Source organism: Oculina patagonica, chromosome 9 (genome assembly GCF_052425735.1).
Source record: "Oculina patagonica isolate OP01 chromosome 9, crgOcupat, whole genome shotgun sequence".
Lineage (NCBI taxonomy): Eukaryota > Metazoa > Cnidaria > Anthozoa > Scleractinia > Oculinidae > Oculina > Oculina patagonica.
In genome coordinates, this window is record NC_135766.1 from 19,701,627 (window position 1) to 19,721,801 (window position 20,175).

At 37.6% G+C, this 20,175-nt stretch overlaps 2 protein-coding genes across 2 annotated transcripts in view; one reads left to right on the forward strand and one right to left on the reverse strand.

The window, feature by feature from the left end:
* LOC144666357 (nicotinate phosphoribosyltransferase-like) overlaps window positions 1-20,175 on the reverse strand; it is an 89,362-nt gene that overhangs the window by 27,050 nt on the left and 42,137 nt on the right. The gene's annotated exons all lie outside the window — the stretch shown is intronic.
* LOC144665885 (signal transducing adapter molecule 2-like) lies at window positions 777-18,339 on the forward strand. Its single transcript, XM_078527166.1, has 19 exons — window positions 777-911; window positions 982-1,066; window positions 4,771-4,846; window positions 5,010-5,105; window positions 5,391-5,470; window positions 6,322-6,385; window positions 6,983-7,073; window positions 8,335-8,372; window positions 10,038-10,097; window positions 10,505-10,605; window positions 10,830-10,921; window positions 12,269-12,337; window positions 13,972-14,006; window positions 14,286-14,373; window positions 14,665-14,719; window positions 15,464-15,526; window positions 15,964-16,078; window positions 16,600-16,692; window positions 17,489-18,339. The coding sequence occupies exons 1-19, from the start codon at window positions 869-871 to the stop codon at window positions 17,858-17,860; spliced, it is 1,716 nt and encodes a 571-aa protein (XP_078383292.1). The 5' UTR covers window positions 777-868; the 3' UTR covers window positions 17,861-18,339.

The following is a 20,175-nucleotide window of genomic DNA, read 5'->3' on the forward strand; positions in this document are numbered from 1 at the left end:
TGATACCCTTTCGCGCCTCGCGAAATATTTCTGGACTGATATTGTAAGTTAATTGTATAAATAATTCTCTTTTAGATTCCTTCAAAATTGCCAAAAATAGTTTTCTAAAGTTTTTAATACAATGTTAATCTTTTTTAAGAGATGTCTTTGTCCTTTTCTGGGGATTTAAATCGAAAAATTTAGACCAAAATAACCGCACACCTTCCTAAGGCAAAGCCGCCGCCATCTTGGATTTACCCAGAATGCAATTCAGGACCTTCAAACAGTATTTTGTTCTGTTTTAGTGATTAATTCAAACTTTTACCAATTTATTGAGAGAACTAGTTAATAATCATGTTTCCAATACTGCAAGATGAAATTGAGCAAAAATAGACCATAATAAGAGTTTTAAATTGTATTACAACTTTAGCCTCGTTTTCATGCAGAAGGAGAATTTTATACTCTTAAAAAATCCTATTAAGCTACTCTTTCGTGATTGCTATCAGCTCAATTTTGAAACTCCTTCTGATGCACTTTAATCTGATACCACTCATAATTTGTCCCTTTGAATGGTACCAAAATGTGCTCGGGCCCATGGACTATAGAAACGACAGTCGGAAATACGTCTGCGTTCGCAGGCTACAGGATGGCGAGCACTACGAACAGCACAACGGAGGACCGTACTAACACTGGTGTCAACGCTGGTAATCCTGTGGCGTTCTTACCAGACGATCCTACCGGTCAGTGGTCTTCCGCTTTATTCTAAGGCCGCAATGACATCATGGTCAATAATATTTCTGAATGCTGGAAGAGATTGCGAAGTTTATCACGAATTTAGGACAGAAATTTAAGCTTCATTTTATGTTTGAAAAGTTGCTGTAGGCCTATAATGCCGTTATTTTCTAGTTCTTCGCCCTTTGACCAAGATGTCGGTAAGTAAATCGCATCGTTATCGCTTTCTTAGTGGGTAACAATTCCTAACAAATTTCCCGTTTATAACAGAGAAAGCGACAAGTGAACTCAATACAACCGAAGATTGGCAACTTATTATGGAGATCTGTGATCGTATACCGCGGACACCGTCCGGGTTAGTAGAAAAATCCACACTTAAACAAATCTTTGGGCTGTAGCTTATACGGATTGAGCCTGTGAATATAAGAACACTGGTTAATTTGATATAAGCTTAAGCACCTCTTAGCTTGTCATTTCCGTAAAGGTTTATTAAAACATACATGAAGTATTTATTCTATGCTATAAGTCATTGGTGGATATTTTAGTTAATTTCTGGAACTTATGCTTCTTAGTCTTAAAACTAGAAGAACTGTGCTTTCACTGTATATGCGGAGTGTATACGTTTAAGACTTGTTTATAAGAAGCCAGAACAGTTTAGCTGACTGTAAGATTAAGGAAAATACAATGTATGATATAAAGGTAGTTTTATATACAGAAAAATTGAGGAAGTATGGTTGTTAAGAAGTAGTATTCGACATAACTTTACGTATTTCACGTGGGTGACATAATACATCCAGACTCCATGCCAAAGGAATGCCAAGGTTTTAAAACTCGAATTAACACACAATATGCCATCTGAACACCAGTTAAGACACACAGACTATGATCATACGTCAGTACATACAACATTTTTGAAATCGACACTGAAGGTCTTCAGCGTATCCGTAGCCTTCATAAAACGCAGCCTGGTATTAAATACACGCTATGTACAACCCTACTATCTCATTACGGTTGAATATGCTGAGCTGTGTGACAGCGAGTGACTTCGCTATGACATCATCAAGACATAGATAATATTATTATAGACAAAGACCTTAACAGGACTGCAAATAATTTTTTGAAAAAAAAATGTTCAATAGGACATATGTCCTACTAAGACACCATCATGGTCGGACAGAACAAAATTTTGGTCGGACATCACTAAAAACAAAGGTTTAATTTTATTCACTGTTGCCGTAAAATGATTTACGGTCAAAAAATTGTCTGGACATCATGTCCGACCACACTTGGCATTTCCTCGGACATGAGCAAATTTTGGCCGGCCAATGTCCGATGATCGACTGTTGTTTGCAGCCCTGCCTTACTGCGAACATTACAACATGGAACCCAAAAGTGTGGCCACTTCTAATTTATTCACATATTTCTTGATGTCATTATCCAATCAGAAATTTCCTTGGGATTATAAATTCATAAAAAATTAATGGAGTAAGAAAAGAAAAATCTAATCTGAGACACCGTTTTTTAGACCAATATATGTAAAACAAATTCTACATAAAATTTTGGGCTCTGACGTAAATGTGTCCTCAAATAAACCTAATGTTGCGCAACATCATAATTGCAAACAAAATGCTGACGTTGCTTATTATGGTCTATATGATCAAAACAAAATCCAAAATTACAATCTTTATTCAATAAGCTTTCAGAAAATATATACTTTGTTGGGGTTACCATTGATTGTTTTCACACAATTTCACTTGGATAACTTAAATCTGCACGAAAGAATGTCAGTGAATAAAAGTGGTCACCCTTTTGGGGTCCTTGCTGAAACTTGTGAGAAAATGATAAAAAAATAATTTCAGAATCTCATTTTCTATGGCTCAGATAATTACAATCCATGTCCTTGATGTTGCAGGTGTTTGTAGAAATCATACCATTAAATAAAACCAAGCAGAATTCCAGGTCATTCTAGGGATTGAGTTCAGCCGAATTCACTCATTGCTCAGAATCTATACTCACAATTTTACAAAAAACATGTAGACATTTTTTATTGCACATGGCTGTTAGTAACATGCAGCCCTGCGCAATCAGTGATTAAGTTTATGATACCATCAATTGTCTCAGTGAACTCTCAAGAAAACAGAAGTGTATCTTAACTGGTTCAAAAGCTCAGTTCTGTGGGTTGTAATTGATAGATTTCCATCAGTTTTGGTTGTCTTCTTTTTCTTATGGTCATTGATTGTTGTCCTTAGTTGGGGATTTGAATTTTTAGAGTTTAGATGTTATTGAAAGGCAGGGGATCTTTTTAGTTGATGATGTGATATTAACAATTATTCCATGAGCGCGGGTTGGATATGAGTTTGCTATAACTATCTCATAGTATCCAACATGAGTGAGTGGAATAATTGTTTTATTTTAAAAAAACCCCCAAAGAATTGCAATATTTGAGCTCCCTGGCTGTTTTTGCTGAGACGCACACCTATCATAACTGTTTGTGGCCCATGGTATATATATGAGCTAATATAACATGCCCTGTAAACCAATCTACACTTACGAATTGCAATTTATACATACTGAGATTTGCTCACTGAGAAGCCGTTAAATTTTCGTGCGCAAACCATATGTACATTGTAAACCAATCAAATTGGGCGTATTGCTTTTTTCACATGTGAGAAAAATGATACTTCCAATCAGGAGCTGCATATTATGTTTTTATTATGCACAATAGCTTCAGAAGAACTGTGCAAACAAGTATTTTGCGGGTTATCCGCTTCAGTTGACTTGAACAATCAGAACAAAAAGAACCATAAATTAAAAAGAATGCTGTAGAAGCAAATACAAAGCTGCTGGACGTGCCGTTGACCAATGAAGACTTTGAACTGCTTTACGCTGTTTACAAATTCAAAATAACTTGCTTGGAGTTGTTGGAGTATCTTCGACTGAATTGTTCATTAAATGGGTTATTCAATGACTTCAGTTACAATCTCGGTACATAATTTATATAATAAACACAATACTACAGGAAAGGTGCTTTGTACGGTATTTACACACTCGTTGGATTGTACCAGAGATCTCAACTCGTAGATTTCTGATACTTCACCAACTTGCATAAATACTAGACGTGCGCACTTTCCATGAAGTATTCTATATTAATATACAATCTTCGTTCACTGTCCAAAATCCACGCGCGCCATTGGTTAAAATCGATCACATGATTTTCCTTTACCTGTCGTCAGCAAACTCCGACAGTGCAGTATTGACAATAATGCACAAAAATCGTGCATTATTGAAAATGTCTTCAGCTTCAAGGCTTGCAAAAGTAGAAGAAAAAGATATTCCTCAAATTATCAACGATTCAATACCAAAAAATACCAAGAAGAAAACAACCTGGAGTGTTTTCATTTTCAAAGGTAAGCTGAAGCTGAATTTTTTGTGTGCGATTGACTTGCTGGCTTGCAATTGTAAAAGCGATCGGCAAGCTTGAACAAGCTTGAACAAGCTTCTCGCTGACTGTATTTACATGTGTGAACGACTCCAACTAAAGAACAATTTAATGGACCATTTTGAGCTTTATTTATTTTTCAGCTTATTTTGGATTTCTGTATTATTGATCTTTACAGCCTGCATGTATAATTATGTACTACTCAAATTCTTCTTATTATTATTCATTAAAAGTCTAGTTCAAAGTTCGGTGAATCGGTTTTTCTTGCAGTGTACTCAGATTGTATATTAAAAGGGTTAGAGACTGTTAGTTCGTGTTTTGTGGACAAATACACGCACTTGCTGGCCGCACAATGAACTCGAAATTTTCAATACTGCACTCGGCTACGCCTCGTGCAGTACATGTATTGAAAATTTCGAGTTCATTGTGCGGCCAGCGCGTGCGTGTATTTGTCAACAAAACACTCACAACAGTCTCTAACCCATAATTATACCATTGTTTGTTTTTAATAATGAAATATACATGTGTATGGACTAACATCCTACACTGTATAACTAATCTGTCTGTTAAGTTCATATTCAAGGATTTCTTGTGTAAGTACATTGTGTTTTCATTTTTAGACCCAAAGATGCATTACGCTCTATAATGAAAAGAGTGAATCACAGAGTTCCTCATGTTGCTATACAAGCACTTACAGTAAGTAAAGGAGCACATGCATTGTATTATTAATTTTATATTCATGATCATTTGGAAACCTGCCTTTAGTCTAGTATTTTTTGAGGGTTTGTTATTATAATCATGTAATTTAATTTCTTTTGTTTTAAAAAAGTGAAATGTTCTCTTTTCATTTACAATTTAGCTCCTGTCTGCTTGCGTAAATAATTGTGATAAAGTGTTCCATTTGGAGGTGTGTTCTAGGGATTTTGTCAATGAAGCAAAAAGTATCATTTCAAGGGTGAGTAGGGCATTATGGTTTATTTACGCAACTCTGTCCCTTTCATCTAGATGCATCAAGTTCAAATCCCTCACAATTAACAATTAAAACCTGATCAACAAGCTTTTAATCCAGGCTACATGTAAATGTTTATCAGCTTTCAAACAACCCGGCACTGAATGTTAAGCTTGAGTAGTGGTTTGCGATAAAATCACAGACTGAATGTTGGGTTTTAAACATTGTTTTGTGATGGTCGTAATTTGCTTTCAATCAATTAATGCCATGTTTTAATTTGTATGTTTTTAGGGACATCCCAAAGTAACAGAAAAACTGAAAAGCTTGATAAAGGAATGGTCTGTTAGCTTCAAGGATGATCCACAATTGAGGTATTACTACATGTATGAGACTGTGTACAGTTGAACACAGACCCTTGATTTCTGGAGGCTCCTGATGGCTTGAACTAAAATCGTTTCCCTCAGATTTGCTTACTCAGTCGAGCACTGCGATTCCCCATCCCCCTCCATTTTCTGAGACTTCCGATTTCTCATTGTCAAGCCACTCTTTGTTTCCATTGGAGGATTGAGAAATTGGGATTCCACTTATTAATATCAGAGGCCCTGCAAGGGGAGGGGGGGGGGTTCCCGTGTCGCTTGTCTAAATTTAAAAATGCGCCATGTCGCTGTTATATCAAACTTCGCATTGCTGTCGGTAGTTTATAACTTGAAGGAAACTTACTTGTCCTTGTCGGAATTTAAGTTTTTTCTAAAGGGTTGTCGTTTGTCACGATTTTATTTTATGTGCTGTCGCTGCTTTTTAAGCCATGTCGCTTCTCGGAATTTACCCTGGCAGGGCCTCATAACATTTTAATTTTCAAGAGTGACAATTTGCATAACTGAACAACATTTTCCAGCACATTTTAAGTACTAACAACATTACTGTACAATAACATGTACTACTCAATATTAACAGAAGATTGTGCAATATTTTTGATTGATGTAAAGTTTTGCTTTTTATTAGAAATAAAAATTAGAATTGTGTAAGTCATGTACATGTATGTTTACTGTACTTAGTGTCTGTAAAATGTTTTAAAAACACTTTTAATTTGTTTTATAGTGTTTTAATTATTTTTCCAACATCAAAGTTGCACAAATCATTGCTCAATTTTTTTTTGATGTACATACACGCCTGTACATGTACATGTACATTTAAATGACTCCTCGTTTGTTTATTTTTTTAGTCTTATACCATCACTCTATAAGGAGCTCAAAGCAGAAGGAGTCAGTTTTCCCGACAGTACCAAGGTTGGCCTATTAGATGTCTATGTGCATTATTTTTGTAAATTGTTTAATAATTATAATTATTATATAACTGTACATTGGTGTGATCTTAGACAAAGACAAATACAAATCAAACTAGTTTGTCTGAAATTATTGACCAGAAATTCATTAATTAAAACTACAACTGAAATAAAGTCATGTGTAGTAGGTGTTTGTGCCTACATGTGTTACAAGGCTACTGCAGAAATCAAAAACTCCCTACAAGGTCTTTGTTGCAGGGATGTAGTTAAGAAAACACTAAGCTGGTTCATCAACAAGCCCAGCTGGCTTTTCTGGCCTTGGCAGCTCTAAAAGTTTACCTAAGTCTTTGTTTTCACGTGAAATTTCATCTGGATTTAAGTTCTATTTCAGCCGGTTAAATTAGCTGGCAGCCAGCCCTTAGCGACATCCCTGTGTTGGTAAAATATTTAAAAGCATGGTTTCTAAACAATTTTTACGTTCTTTCCCCAAACAATTTAAAAGTGCACCCGGCTGTTATTGTGGTCAGCTCTTCCATTACAAATTTTGCTAACTTTGCCTTTAGAAGAAATTTTTTTTGTTGTAAACATTTTTAATTTGTAGGACACAAGTTTAAGTTCATCAAGTCCGTCAACTCGTTCGACAGCAGCTTCGTCAGTCAGTCCGCAACAAGAAGATGAAGATTTGGCAATAGGTACTTTAGCCATATCCAATTTTACACAACGTAGTATTTTAATACTGTTTAGAACACTTCTTGTTCAATCTAGCAGTAAGGGAAATGGTCAAAACTATTATACTCAGACAGGAAACTATTATACTCAGACAGGACCCACAACTCTGCAAAAAGACAGGTGGTCTCAGGGTTCAAAATATTTTAGCCTGAATTTGTCGGCTTTTTTTGTAAAGGCCCATTTTTCCCGGCTGTCAAGAGCCATGCATTTTCAAGGGAAACAATCCATATACATACATGACGTACCAGGTTTGCAATGCATTCTGGACGATTTTAAACATAGTCGGCCATTTGCAAATTTTCAGAAGTGATAGAATGTTTTATATGACTTCTTTTCATATTTTGAATGTTTGAGGAGCTAATAAGATCTTCCAATATAATTTTATGGAGGGACACAATACCTGAGAAGGTGGGGCAGCCCATTATTCATCTTAACACAGAAATGAAGCCACATTGGCGGCTAATTGTAAAACCAGACGTTTTAGTCGCTTTAGCGATTGGTGAGTCGCACTTTCTATCCCTGTAGCTGCTTTATTGTCTGATATGAAATGTTTACTTGGACATAACAGAAACTTTGATTTCAGTTGGCTGATCATGGCATGATATTTTTTATTTCTTATTTCTTTGGTCAAAAGCACAATGTAGCCGGCAATTTTCATTAAAGTGTCGGCTGCAGCCGACAGCCGGCTGCAATTTTGAACCCTGTGGTTTCTTCATGTACCCCCCACCCCCCCCTCCCATTCCCCACCTTGAAATGTGGTGTCTTGTTTGTGTAGCCCCAACTTTATCAGTAGAAACTAAGAAAAAGATCCAAACCTCCTTGTGCCAAAATTTTCTCCAGCAATGCAAGCTTCATGCACACCCAATATGAATGTCCCAACTCAGATTAAAATTGAGGGCGACAAATTTTGTCCATGTGGCTTACAAATCAGACAGGTGGCATCTTGCATAGCCCCCCTACCCCTACACAAGTTGGGTCCTCATTGAGTACTGTACACTTGCTTGAAATGTCTTTAGTTAGTTACTAACTGTACATTTGCATGTGTGCATTATCTTTGACCCTTTCCTAGCCATCTACAATTTCATATCCACTGGCTAAATTCTTTTCATAATTATATAATCTTGCCAGTAATTCCTGGAACTTCTTGCCCAAAACCTTCAGAACAGTAACTTCTCACATGAATATTAATGACTTTGTATGCTATACATTTTTTTTTACTTTCAGCCATTCAGCTATCCCTTCAAGAAGCAGAGGCTAGCAAGGTGCAGTATAACACACTTTTATTATTAGACACTCAGCTGTGTTCTGTTCCAAATCTGCAAAGTCGATTGGTGCAAGCTTACTCTGTTTTCTACATTTATTTACCTATTTAACATTTATTATTTTACTCTGAGTGCAATTTTTATATGAACGTACAGTAGAGAGGTGCAGCCGAAAAATGATGGAAACCTTCTGTTTGATACATAAGACAGTGTCATGTACTTTTTTAAAAGCCAAAAATCAAAAACAGTATTGCCCCTCTAAAGAATATTAGGGCAATTCCACATGAGAGGTGTAAAAATCAAGATTTTTCAAAAGATATTTCAGATGGAATAATTACCTGTGCTGCATTGTAGACATGTTATAGTATACAAAAAAACAACTTTTACTTTGTCGGTGACAACAGTGTTTTTAGGGGGGGTCCCCAAAGTACGGGTTTACCTTCTTAATAATTTACAATGTCTGTGATGCACATTTTTAACTTACAAAAATCATACTTTCAAAATGCTTATGAATTCAAACAATTATTTTAGGAATATTCCCTTAAGTTATTATTTGAAGGATTCTTAAAAAATTTCTGCTGCTTTGTTACTTATCAAAAATGAACATTTTGATGATAACAAAGCTCTGGTAAACTGTTACATTTTTTAACTAAGTGCAGTTAAAGTTGGTCATGGACGCCATATCATGGATGTTACACTTTTTGCAAAAATGGTGAAAAAATGGCAAAACTTTTATCAAAGTCTTTGGAAAAGGTAAAAAATAGTTAGGCGGTATAGCAGTGGGCAGTTTTTTCCAAAAGACAGGTTTGGGTTGATAAACAGCAAGCTTGTGGAAAGAGATTTGCAGAAAATGCAGGTTAATATGTCATGTAAGGACCGTGAAATGTCCTCAAAAATTTAAATGGGCATTCCACGGGTTTTACATTAACTAGCAAGATAATTTCATTTCCAACTGCCAAGAAATATTGTTTTACTACAAATGATAGAGCTCAACAATTGAAAAAAGTTAATTTATTTGGTAAACTTGAAGAAGAATTCACATAGTGTAACGTCCATGACGATTTTTGTAACGTCCATGACGTTACATTTTTAGTCTCCAAGAAAAAATTTGAAAGATAATGGAGGTGAAAACAAAATTTTCAGTTAACACAATCACTAAACTACATTGACATGGAGAAGATATTTTGAAAATGCTTGAAAGTTCACAGAAATTTTAAAGTAATGCTAATGCACTAAATTACGTGGTTGATTTTTATGTAACGTCTATGAGAGTCGTTTTTCTCAATATTTCTCTGGCACAAATAAGTCAACTGGAAAAAAGAAATAATCAAATTAACACACTAAGGTGCATAGACTTGTACATCAATGAAAAGTTTTAAAACTTGTTTTCATCCTTAGACAATGCAAGTTTAAAGTTTTAAAAATTAGTCTGAATTGTAACGTCCATGACATGGAATTGCCCATTAACGTACATGTGACTGAGTTCTATGACCATAAAGAAAAACAACGAGAGAACCATAAAGATTCAGGATTTCCAATAGAACAATGATTGAGTTTCTATTGATCGTTGCAGAAGAAGCAATAAGCAGAAGAAGAAAAGGTGAATTTATACTAATAGTTCATTATGCATTTTTCTAACACATGACTGTTTTATTCAATTTGTAGCCCAAGGTCTCTAGTCTGTATCCAAGCTTCAGCTCACCTTCACCAGCACCCACAAGAAGGGTAGGTGGCCTGTTTGAACCACAGCTTTCCAGCTATTAAATAGCTGGAAAGCTGTGGTTATGTACCCACATGCAATCTGCAGTTTGTGAATTGTAAAGAACTAGTTCAACTGAGTTATAAATTATAAACATTTGTTTCCTGAAGAAGCTTTCTCAAATGCTGCTCCTCTACTATGGAAAGTTCTCTATCCCTTGTAATAATGTATAAATAAACAGTTTACTTCTTCTGTCTGTGGTTTTAAGAGTAAAATCAAGATGTATCCTTTTAATAAAAGAGCCTATATATGTGTCAAACAAGTTTCTAGAAATTAAGTGCCAACGAAATGATTGTATTACATATAATTTTAGTTTTTAGTGGCTCACAGAAATGATACATGTTTACTCAACAGTTTGACTGTTTTGTGTTAGGTTGAGGCCAAAAAAGTTCGAGCATTGTATGATTTTGAGGCAGTTGAAGACAATGAACTCACATTCAAGGCTGGGGAGATAATCTCAGTTCTTGATGACAGGTTGGTGATTTATATTAATACTGTTTTGCTGTTCCTTTGTCATAAAAAATTATGTCTGTTGTTGTTGATTTATGTACATCTAGAAGCTTGATAAACCTCAGGTTAATTTCTTTGGGAGGTGCCAGTCGATTTAAAAAAAAAACTTGAGGTCTTTGGCTTAAATCCTCCATCTGATACCCCTAAGTTAAGTCACATGCAATGAACTTCTCTCTTTTGTTTTTCAGTGACGTGAACTGGTGGAAAGGAGAGACAACTCATGGCATGGGACTCTTCCCCTCTAATTTTGTGACGTCAGATTTGACTGAGCCTGAAAGCCGTAAGTTTGCATTCTGTTTAATTTGCATGTGGTGTCTGAATAGTTGTTACGTGTATATTGGACTGTGGGTTGAGAGGTCTGGGCCCCTGGTCAGGGTCTGTGTGTTGTATTAGAGATCCGGCAAGTTTCTTTACTCTCACAGTGCCATGCTCGTGGTGTCCAGAAGTATAAATCAAAATAATGGGATTTGTTGCTATATTTTGTTTGTATTTTTTTTATTTTTGAGTTATAAACACAGAAAATTACAGTTCACAATTAACAGTTTACAAAAAAAACGTACAATATTCTTAAAAATAATCACAAAGATATATACATATCTGTTATAAGACTGTACACCTTACTAAATTTCCGAAACCGTTAAATTCCGGTAAGGGTTATAAGCCCCCCCGCTTATAAGCCCCTCCGGTTATAGGCCCATCTACCTGGAAACAAAAAAATACATCCGATTCCCCCTCTGCCTTATGACAGTACTAAACAGGGCTAAATGTTGCTTTATTATGCGTTTTTAACTTAAAAACGTAATTCGATCAACACTCCTGTGGCTCTTTTCCGAAACGTTTTTATTATTCTGCTTATAAGCCCTCCCGGATTTAAGCCCCTTTGCTTATAAGCCCACACAAAACCCCTTACAAAGTTGTATAAGCCCAGGGCTTATAACAGGAATTTTACGGTAATTAGTTAATAAACCTTGGGCTTACGTTTGTTCAAGAGGAAGTTTTTTTCCGGGGGTGAAGTGGGGGGGGGGGGGGGTTGGTATTATCGGCAAGACTATTTTGTGTTTTATAAATGTTGGAAGATTTACATGTTTTTGCATCAGAAAAATTAAGTCAGTTCAAGAATTCCCCATGGTAACCACTTTCATGTAACAAAATGAAACAAAACGAGTTCTACAGCTCTCAAATGAACATCACGAGGCAGTCTCTGAGCATACTGTAATGACAGAAAGAAGATTTCTAAAAGGAGGATAACAGTTATAGTCTGAAGAAGTTGTGCGTGTTTAGAGGCTAAAACAAAATATTAGTGTTTGAGATTTTGGGGGATTTTGCAGTAATTTATATGTAACACGGTATTCATCAAGTGCTACTGAAAGGTACTTTTTCATGTAAAAGAAGTACTTAGGCTGTAAAATCGTGCAAATGATGAATTACTGCCCCTTTTGGTAACAAGAAGTTACATTATAACGAGTTAAATGGATTCACCCATTTTAAAACATGACACCCCTGGAAGGAGCTTCTCACATGACTGTATGTTAATCTTACCAACTTTGCGAGTCAATTTTTTTAAACACCTCTGTGGTACTAACAGTAATTAGCGTTATTTTCATATTTTTGTTGTTGTTGTCATCAGCGTCCAAGGTGGAAAAGAAGAAGGTTCGCTGGGCTGACGAATCAAGACACCAGGCAGCAGCATCTGAAGGTACTGTTATTTTGTTCGTGGTAATAGTATAGGCCTTATCACGGTTTTCGACGCCATCTTGATGAGTAGGCAAAGCGGGTAGACTAGAGATTACAGTGTTTGTATGGGAATCCGACGGCAAATATCTTTTACAAAAATAGAATTCTGGACAACTTATGAATTGTAAAGTTAAGATACTAGGCAAAAGTTTTTATTCCCCAAGTTTGAAGGATGTAGCGGGGCTAGAATGCATTCAGTTACGTTTATAATTTCCAATACATATGTCTATACACCGAACCAGAACGTACGTAAATCTGCAGAGAAAATACAGACATGTATGGGAAATTAAAAATTTAACTAAAAGCTTTCTAACCTAGCTACATCCTTCAAACTCGGCGAATAAAAACTTTTGCCTAGTATAGTATCTAAACTTTGCAATTCATAAGTTATCCAGATTTTAATTTTTGTAAAAGATATTTGCTGTAATTTCTACCCGCTTTGCCTACCCGTCAAGACGGCGTCGAAAACCGTGATAAGGCCTATAAATGAGAATTTGGGAATTTCTTTGGCTAAATTATGTTATAAACGCACAAGAGGTACCGTACGGCAAAATTTCATGGGTCAAGGAAAGCTATCACGTTGATTGGCAATTAAAGAGTTTTACTATGAGTGGAATCGCGACTTGGGGGAGGCGGGGATGGCGCAGTGGTGAGAGCACTCGCCTCCCACCAATGTGGCCCGGGTTCGATTCCCGGACCCGGCGTCATATGTGGGTCGAGTTTGTTGTTGGTTCTCGTCCTCGCTCCGAGGGTTTTTCTCCGGGTTCTCCGGTTTTCCTCCCTCCGCAAAAATCAACACTACTAAATTCCAATTCGATCTTTATCAGTCCTACGTCTTACACATGAGCCTCTGGCTCGGACACCGAGGGTAACCTCGTCCCGCGTATGGACTTTAAAATTGTATTTACATTTTTTTTTTACTTGAAAGAGAGGCACTTAGACTGCGATGTTGCACTTTGTTGTTTGTGCACCGGGGAAACAAATTCGAATACGACAATGAAATTCAGACAGCATAATTGTTTGGAGACAGTCTTGGTTTATCTTTTTGTATTTATTTTTGAATTTACTTTTATTGTAAACGAGTCTCCAGCGTTCGCTTGCCCCTCCCCCTCCCCCTATATGAAAACAAACAAACAAAAACAACAAAAAAACAAAAGCAAAAACAAAAACGGATTATACTCAAATTAAGACAAACTAGGAACGTTGACTAGTATTATTTCATTAAGTATGAGCTATAAGGGCAATTCATAACCAGACCCTTGAACTCCACGGACGGACGGTCAGACGGACGGACGCACGAAGGTACTGATAGACGGACCCACGGACTCACTCGTCACGCACTCAATTTTCATGGGGTACACTGTGCTTTATAGCGTCCTAAATTGTACTTTAAGAATGAGCTTCAAGACATGACTACTCTTAAAAACAGATTCAGTGGTACTGAGAGTAAGAGTTTTCTTTAGTTTTAAAATGTTTTCTTGAATGTGGCCAGCTCTGTAAGCTGCAGACGGTTATAAATGTTCATTCCCTGCTTGTCTTGCCCATGAAGCCGGCTTATTAATTTCGTTACAATGATATTCTTTCTTTGTTATTTAGCAACAACGACACCAGTGAAAACAGAAATCAATGAGGTGAGGTCATAGCACTGCTACAAGTATGGTAACATATAATACACCTTATTCGACGGTTTAACATATAATACGCGCGGATATTTTGCGAGATGCGAAGTATTTTTCCGAGCCCCAAACACCTCGCCAGTTTTTCCACGCGCCGACCTTCGTGTTTATTGCGTTTATGCGTTGCTCCTCACCTAACAGAACGCCTGGAATAGGCTACAATTCACAGAAAAGATTCACTTGATTTTTTGTATGTAGAGTTGTTAACAACTTGTAATGTTTATCTGCATTTAGGAAAAGATAGACCTATGCACAAACATGTTAAAAGGAGCCAACATCGAAGGCGAAGACGAACAAGAAGAAACAATTCAGGATATGGAAGGTTTGTCTTATTGTAGAAGAAATTGTGTTACTCAGCAAGCAGAGTTGAGATGGGACAGAGGGTGTTGTAGGCTCAGTGTGAAGTATACTTTTGTCATAAAACATGAGGTCGCGCTGGCAGCCATGAAGCTTCACTTCTTCCCATCGTGCACGGCGCGCCTTATATTTCCATCGCCTCAGTCCCCCGCACGAGCCTCCGAGCTTGTTTGCAAATATAAAAGAGGCCTCTGGGGACAAAAATTTGATCAGTTCTCATTTCTACTGACTGACTGATTGCTCCTATATTTGGCAGATGAATGTTACAGAATGGAGCCTCTTATCAAGGGAAAGATTGAAGAGAGCGAAAGGTAACCCAAACCTTTTTAATCCTTTGTTTTCCAAGTAAGAAAAAATGTAATTGTGGCGCTCTTAAATCAGCATAAATTACTGTTTTGCCGGCACGGAGCAGAGGGTTGTGCGCAGGTTTGAGGTGGGCAATGTATAGTGGAATTTGAGTTTTTAATCGGTGGCCGTTAGGAAGGTGAGACATTCGACGGTCAGTCTTCGTGTATGTGTTTAAGTCAAGTTTGGTTTCATTTTTATTTTCTTTGCATTGTCAACCGTGGATGTAGGCTTTCGCTTCATTTTGCTTTATTATTTAGTTCTGCTATTATAATTGTATCGCTGTAAGATCCTATAGTTCGACAAGTATTTGCAGTATGTGAGATAAGAATACCCTAAAACCCCAAGGGTTGCGCCACTGCCTTGGTCGGGGGCACAAGTCTCCCGTTTTCTCCACCTGCTGGTTTTAAAGGGTTTTCGTGTCCGGCTTTGGTGCACTTAGTTTTCTTGGATTGTCCGTTGAGATTGAATAAACGGGACGGTGGCGTGGTTGGCCAACGCACCCAATTTATCACTGAGATGTGTGTCCGGTTGTGTAGTGGAGGCAAACAAGCACCTTTAGTGACGGTGTTGCTTTTGTGAAAGCCATTTATCGGGCCATTTGTCATAAACCAGTCAAAACTTTGTCCGGAAGAAAATGTTTCGCCAGCAGTTATAGTTTTGTACCGCTCAGTGTTGTCGGTTTTAAGATGATATTTTTCTTTCTTCAGAAAACACCAAGACTTATCGTCAATGAACGAACAATATCTACAAGCGCTGAGTTTATATCAGAGGTAAGCTATCCAATATGAGCTCCATAATATTTGCCCCCCCCCCCCCCCCCTCCTCCATCCCGAACCTCTCCCCGACAGCCTTATCCTTCATTGTCATCTTTGCATTTAAAGTAATTCAGTGCTCAAAATGGAAGGACGCTGTCACGATATCTTAAGATGAACCCGCGAGACGAGTTCCTGGAGGGTGGGCCTTATTGCTCTTGCCTTTAAAATTGAATCATGAAATCTGGAGTGGACTGTTGGCAATGGATCTAAGAATGGACTCTTTACGTGAAAGGGAGAGGAATCGTCTCTAGTAAAACCCGAGTATTGTAACGCTCTATTTCTATTTGTCTCTCTTGCGTCACAACAACAACAACTTACACACAAATCTTAATATGTGAAAGCCCCGTCCGCTGTTGGCAAGCGTAAAACAGTTTTTTTTTATTCTATCTTAGGTTAATGAAGGAACCTCTACCAGTCCCCACGCTTCCTTATGGATATGGAGCTAATCCCCAGGCCTCTATGGGCATGTATCAGCTGCCTGTATCAACAACACAACAATACCCTCATGTAAGAAGCATAGAACGTCTCCTAAAAAGTATCTTAAGTCGGATTTGTTTTCGTCTGATTAGGGCAGTTGTGAGGGCTGAGGTTTGTTCGAAGACCTTCAATTTTGGAGGAAATCTCACCTCGATTTACTGACCACACCACTAATAATTCCTCTTATTGTTTTGTTTTTAATGGAACATTCTGCAAACTAGTGCAAGCTTAGCTTAAGCTAAACCAAGTTCGAAGAAAGGCGAATCAAATCACTGTCAGAAAACCGAAAGTCGGAAATTAAGACAGGGTTAGAGCAAGGTCTAACTGATCGTTTAAGAACTTCTACGAAAAGTCCATTTTAAATAGATTTTCAACACTAAGACTTATTTTTAGACCTTAGTGCTTTAGAGATTACAGAACATTCCGTACTTTAGAGTGAGTACGCTCCTCCCTAAAAGGATCCCGATTTCCACATTGACACTTTTAGAGAAAAACGGGAGGAAAAGTAAGCTGTTTTTCAGTCTATAACTTTCACCCTTGCTCTTTTTCAGGCCACTCAGATGTATGCTCCACATTCTGCTGGCTATCCCCAGGTCTCCGCTCCTTCATCGCTTCAGTATATGAGCGAGCCTGGTGTCGTCCTGGTGAGTTTTCCTGGCTTTACGAAATAAAAAAAAAGTCTGACGAAGCGAAAATCACACTAAATACCATCTCTATAAGAACTTTTTAAGGCTAAGTTGGAAAAACTTACCTTATTATATGAAATTAACGATACATGCATGTTATTAACGCGAATTTCAAAAATTCGCGTTAGTTTTATTTATGTAAACACGTTACTATAAGCATCTAACCAGAACTTTTTTTTAAAATTCGCGTTAATTTTATTACGCGTAAATTTTGTTCGCGTTGTTAAAATGCCTCGTTATATTCCTATAATAAGGTAGGTTCTCATACGTGAGCATTTACTGTACTCAAAATTAACCAAATTTGAGGTTTAACGTAAAGCACCGATGATGAAAATAGGGAGCTTTAGCAATGACGACGGCGGCGCCGAGGACAACGCCTGGTGCAAAATAAATTTATATTTTACTCTATAATCTCGCGATTATCCAGAGGTATTCAGTGTATCTATTGGTTTAGGAACTAGCCCAAGCTGAATATGTAAAGAAAGCGTTCATTCCCAGATAGAAATACGGAAATTTAGTTGTCATTGTTCGCGTTCTCCAATATAAGCAAAAACTTGGTCAGTTTACGTTGTTGTTCCGCAGAGAACGGCCAAGAAATGTGCCAGGATTTAAAACGCATGAGCAGAGCTATTATTCGGCTCATTAAACCTTTTGTTTGGTGACGTTCTCGTTCACGCTGCCGTCGTGGTTTGCTAAAGCTCCCTAATATGTAAGTGGTGCTACACCAATGTCTAACTTTTTGTGTTATTTATAGGGAACGGCATATTCAAGCCAGGGGCCTGTTCAGCCCTACGCAAGTCATGTGTCCAACCACGCAACATCAGCGCCTTATCAACCCACCCAGCTTAGCCATGCGCATGCTCCGCCCCAGGCCCCGATGCAGCCACCAGGCAACGTTCAACAAACGTATCCAAGCCAACAGCAAGTTCAGCAACCACCCATGTCCTATCAACAACAACAGCAAATTCCCTACCAACAGGGGATCCCTGCGGCACCACCCGAGTACCCATCCCAGAGTGCACCGCAGGATTACTATGGCCAGTCTTTAACGCAACCTAGCGCGGCGGGCTACTCGAATTTTCCCGCGCAACCTCAAATGGTTTACTCGCAGCAACCGCTGCTCTGATAGTGACTGCAGTCTCCTAAATTCCTGGCATTCATTAGTTGTTAGTGATAAAGTTTCGTTGCTTTAAAAGCAAAAACGTCGGGCAGACGAGCCAAAACAAGTCCATTCGCAATAATAGTAAACAAATAACTTGGATTTGTCTCGATTAGAACCGTTCTCCTAAAAAAAATGTTGATTGATAAATTTGTCAGAACGTAACTAAATGGTACTTGAAAACAGAGTTCAAGATTTGTCAAATGAATGATATTTGGGAAGAAAACCCACAACAACAGGAAGAACTGTTGTACCGAGGTGTATTTCGTTCTTGAAAGCGCAGGTTCATTTAATGGTACCTAGATAAGACGAGTTTACACAGGGTTAGAGATTGTTTGAGGGTATGTCCAGTGTAGCGGCTGTATTCGCAGGATAAGTGTAATACTGGTGGCATTCGCTCTAATACACTTTTCCAAATAGTACGAAATGCATGTAAGATATTCATTTATAAAATGTGCCAATAACAAATGCGATTACCAAAAAAATGTTACTAACTTTAATTGTAACCCATTTTTTTCAAAAAAAAAAGAAAGAAGAAATTTGACACAATGTCTAATTAGGTTCATAAAGTTACGGACTGCCGTATTTTAATACTAGTTAGTTTTTAAATATCTGATAAGTGGTAATGTAGCTGAGGTGGACATTTTCAATCTTTTTTTGTAATTGTCGAAATGAGAAAGTAAGAACCTGGCACTGTGTTAGCAAAACCGTAGTTGGAAACATTTGAAGAGAAACCTTAAACTCGACCAAAGATACGCGAGTTAAAAGATGATTCTGGATTTCAACCTGATTTGCCCGCCAAAGATATAGCATCTTGGCTGTGACTTGTCATAACAGGCCGGGGGACGTATGACGTACTTCAGTGCTGGTCAAAAGTCGATTTTCCCAATTGACGCAGAAAGAACGCAATAACGAAATTCTTTTTCTTTTCTTTTTTTTGTGATTGTGTGGAGGCCATTAGTGGTATCAACGGACACAACGTTACTTTTCCAAGCTCAGTTGTTCTGTTGGAAATTCACGAAAGGGATTGTGAATTTGCAGTCTTCAAAACTTTCCAATTTTCTCTAATTCCTGTTACTGGAATTGGAAGTTATTATAACAGAAATGTACAAAACGTCACTTACTTGTTTTAATTTAGTTGATGTATTTAGGATTTAAAGGGAGCGTGCGTCCGTCCCGCACGTCTTTATAACACGTTTACTTTACAGTATAACAGTGCCAAGTTAAAAATTGATGAAATAAGCTCGAGTAATGTTGTAAAATATTGAGCAGTACATCATGAAAAGACTGTTAAATGGCTTTCATTTAAATGGTCACACACTCGGGTTTCATTCAGAGACTCCAGAATAAGAGCCACGTTTAACAGCATAATAAAAAGTAGCACATGAAAGTGCTGTTGAATAGCTTTCTAATTGAATGGTCACATGCTAGGGTTTCTTCCAGACTAAACTGTTTTACAAGTAAGGTTGTGCTAAGAAAACGCTACGCGAATGTGTAGAAGCCTTTTAGCATTGAAACTATGCAGGCGTACCTGCTTTTAAAACTGAAAATTCCTTGTATTTGTATTTATGTTTGTTGTTGAGGTGTTTTGTTGTAATCGTTGTTGCACATACGAACAGTCGTTTTCTGTGTAACCCTGCTTGATAAATCGTTGCCTGACCAATGAAACCATGTGAATACTCTACGTAATAAGCTCCTGTATAGAATAAAAGGAAAACACCAATTAATGAAGGTAGCTAGTGGTACTATCTTGTTTAAAACTGGATCAAGAGTACGCTTTAAAACTGCAAGGAGTTTTGAAAAGACCTAATCTAATTAAAAATAAATAGGGACAATTTTATCAGTAGCTGTATAAATGAAATAAACTATTAACAAATGCATTGTGCGCACACTGCTTATCCAGGTATCTGTAGCATATAGTAACTAAGAGTATTGCTTATTCTCGGTGAGATGCTGTCAACAACAAGTTATCACTAGGATTATGTTAGGCTGCCCAAACTCTCCGGTACCCGTTTATGTTCCTGGGTGGAGAGGGTCTTTTTAGAGTTGATTCTCTTGCCCAAACCATGACGCTCGATCCAGAGTCCAACGCGCTGAAACTCGAAGAGTTTTCGAATTATTCTATCCAACCTAAAAACTAGCGCGAGCCTGCACGTTGTTGCTTAGCAAGTTCTGGGGTGAACACCGCGGTCTCAGTCCCATCCCAGAGGCGGCATCTCGTCATCACGCAAAATTTGTCGCAAAACTGGCATTTTGTTCTATTTAGCTCTTTCCGCAGTTCA

Excerpts from the sequence above, each read along its gene's own strand:
- LOC144665885 (XM_078527166.1), top strand. The coding sequence starts at position 869 with ATGCCGTTATTTTCTAGTTCTTCGCCCTTTGACCAAGATGTCG. Across the intron at positions 14,374-14,664 it reads AACAATTCAGGATATGGAAG|ATGAATGTTACAGAATGGAG; the intron begins GTTTGTCTTATT and ends TATATTTGGCAG. Across the intron at positions 15,527-15,963 it reads GCGCTGAGTTTATATCAGAG|GTTAATGAAGGAACCTCTAC; the intron begins GTAAGCTATCCA and ends ATTCTATCTTAG.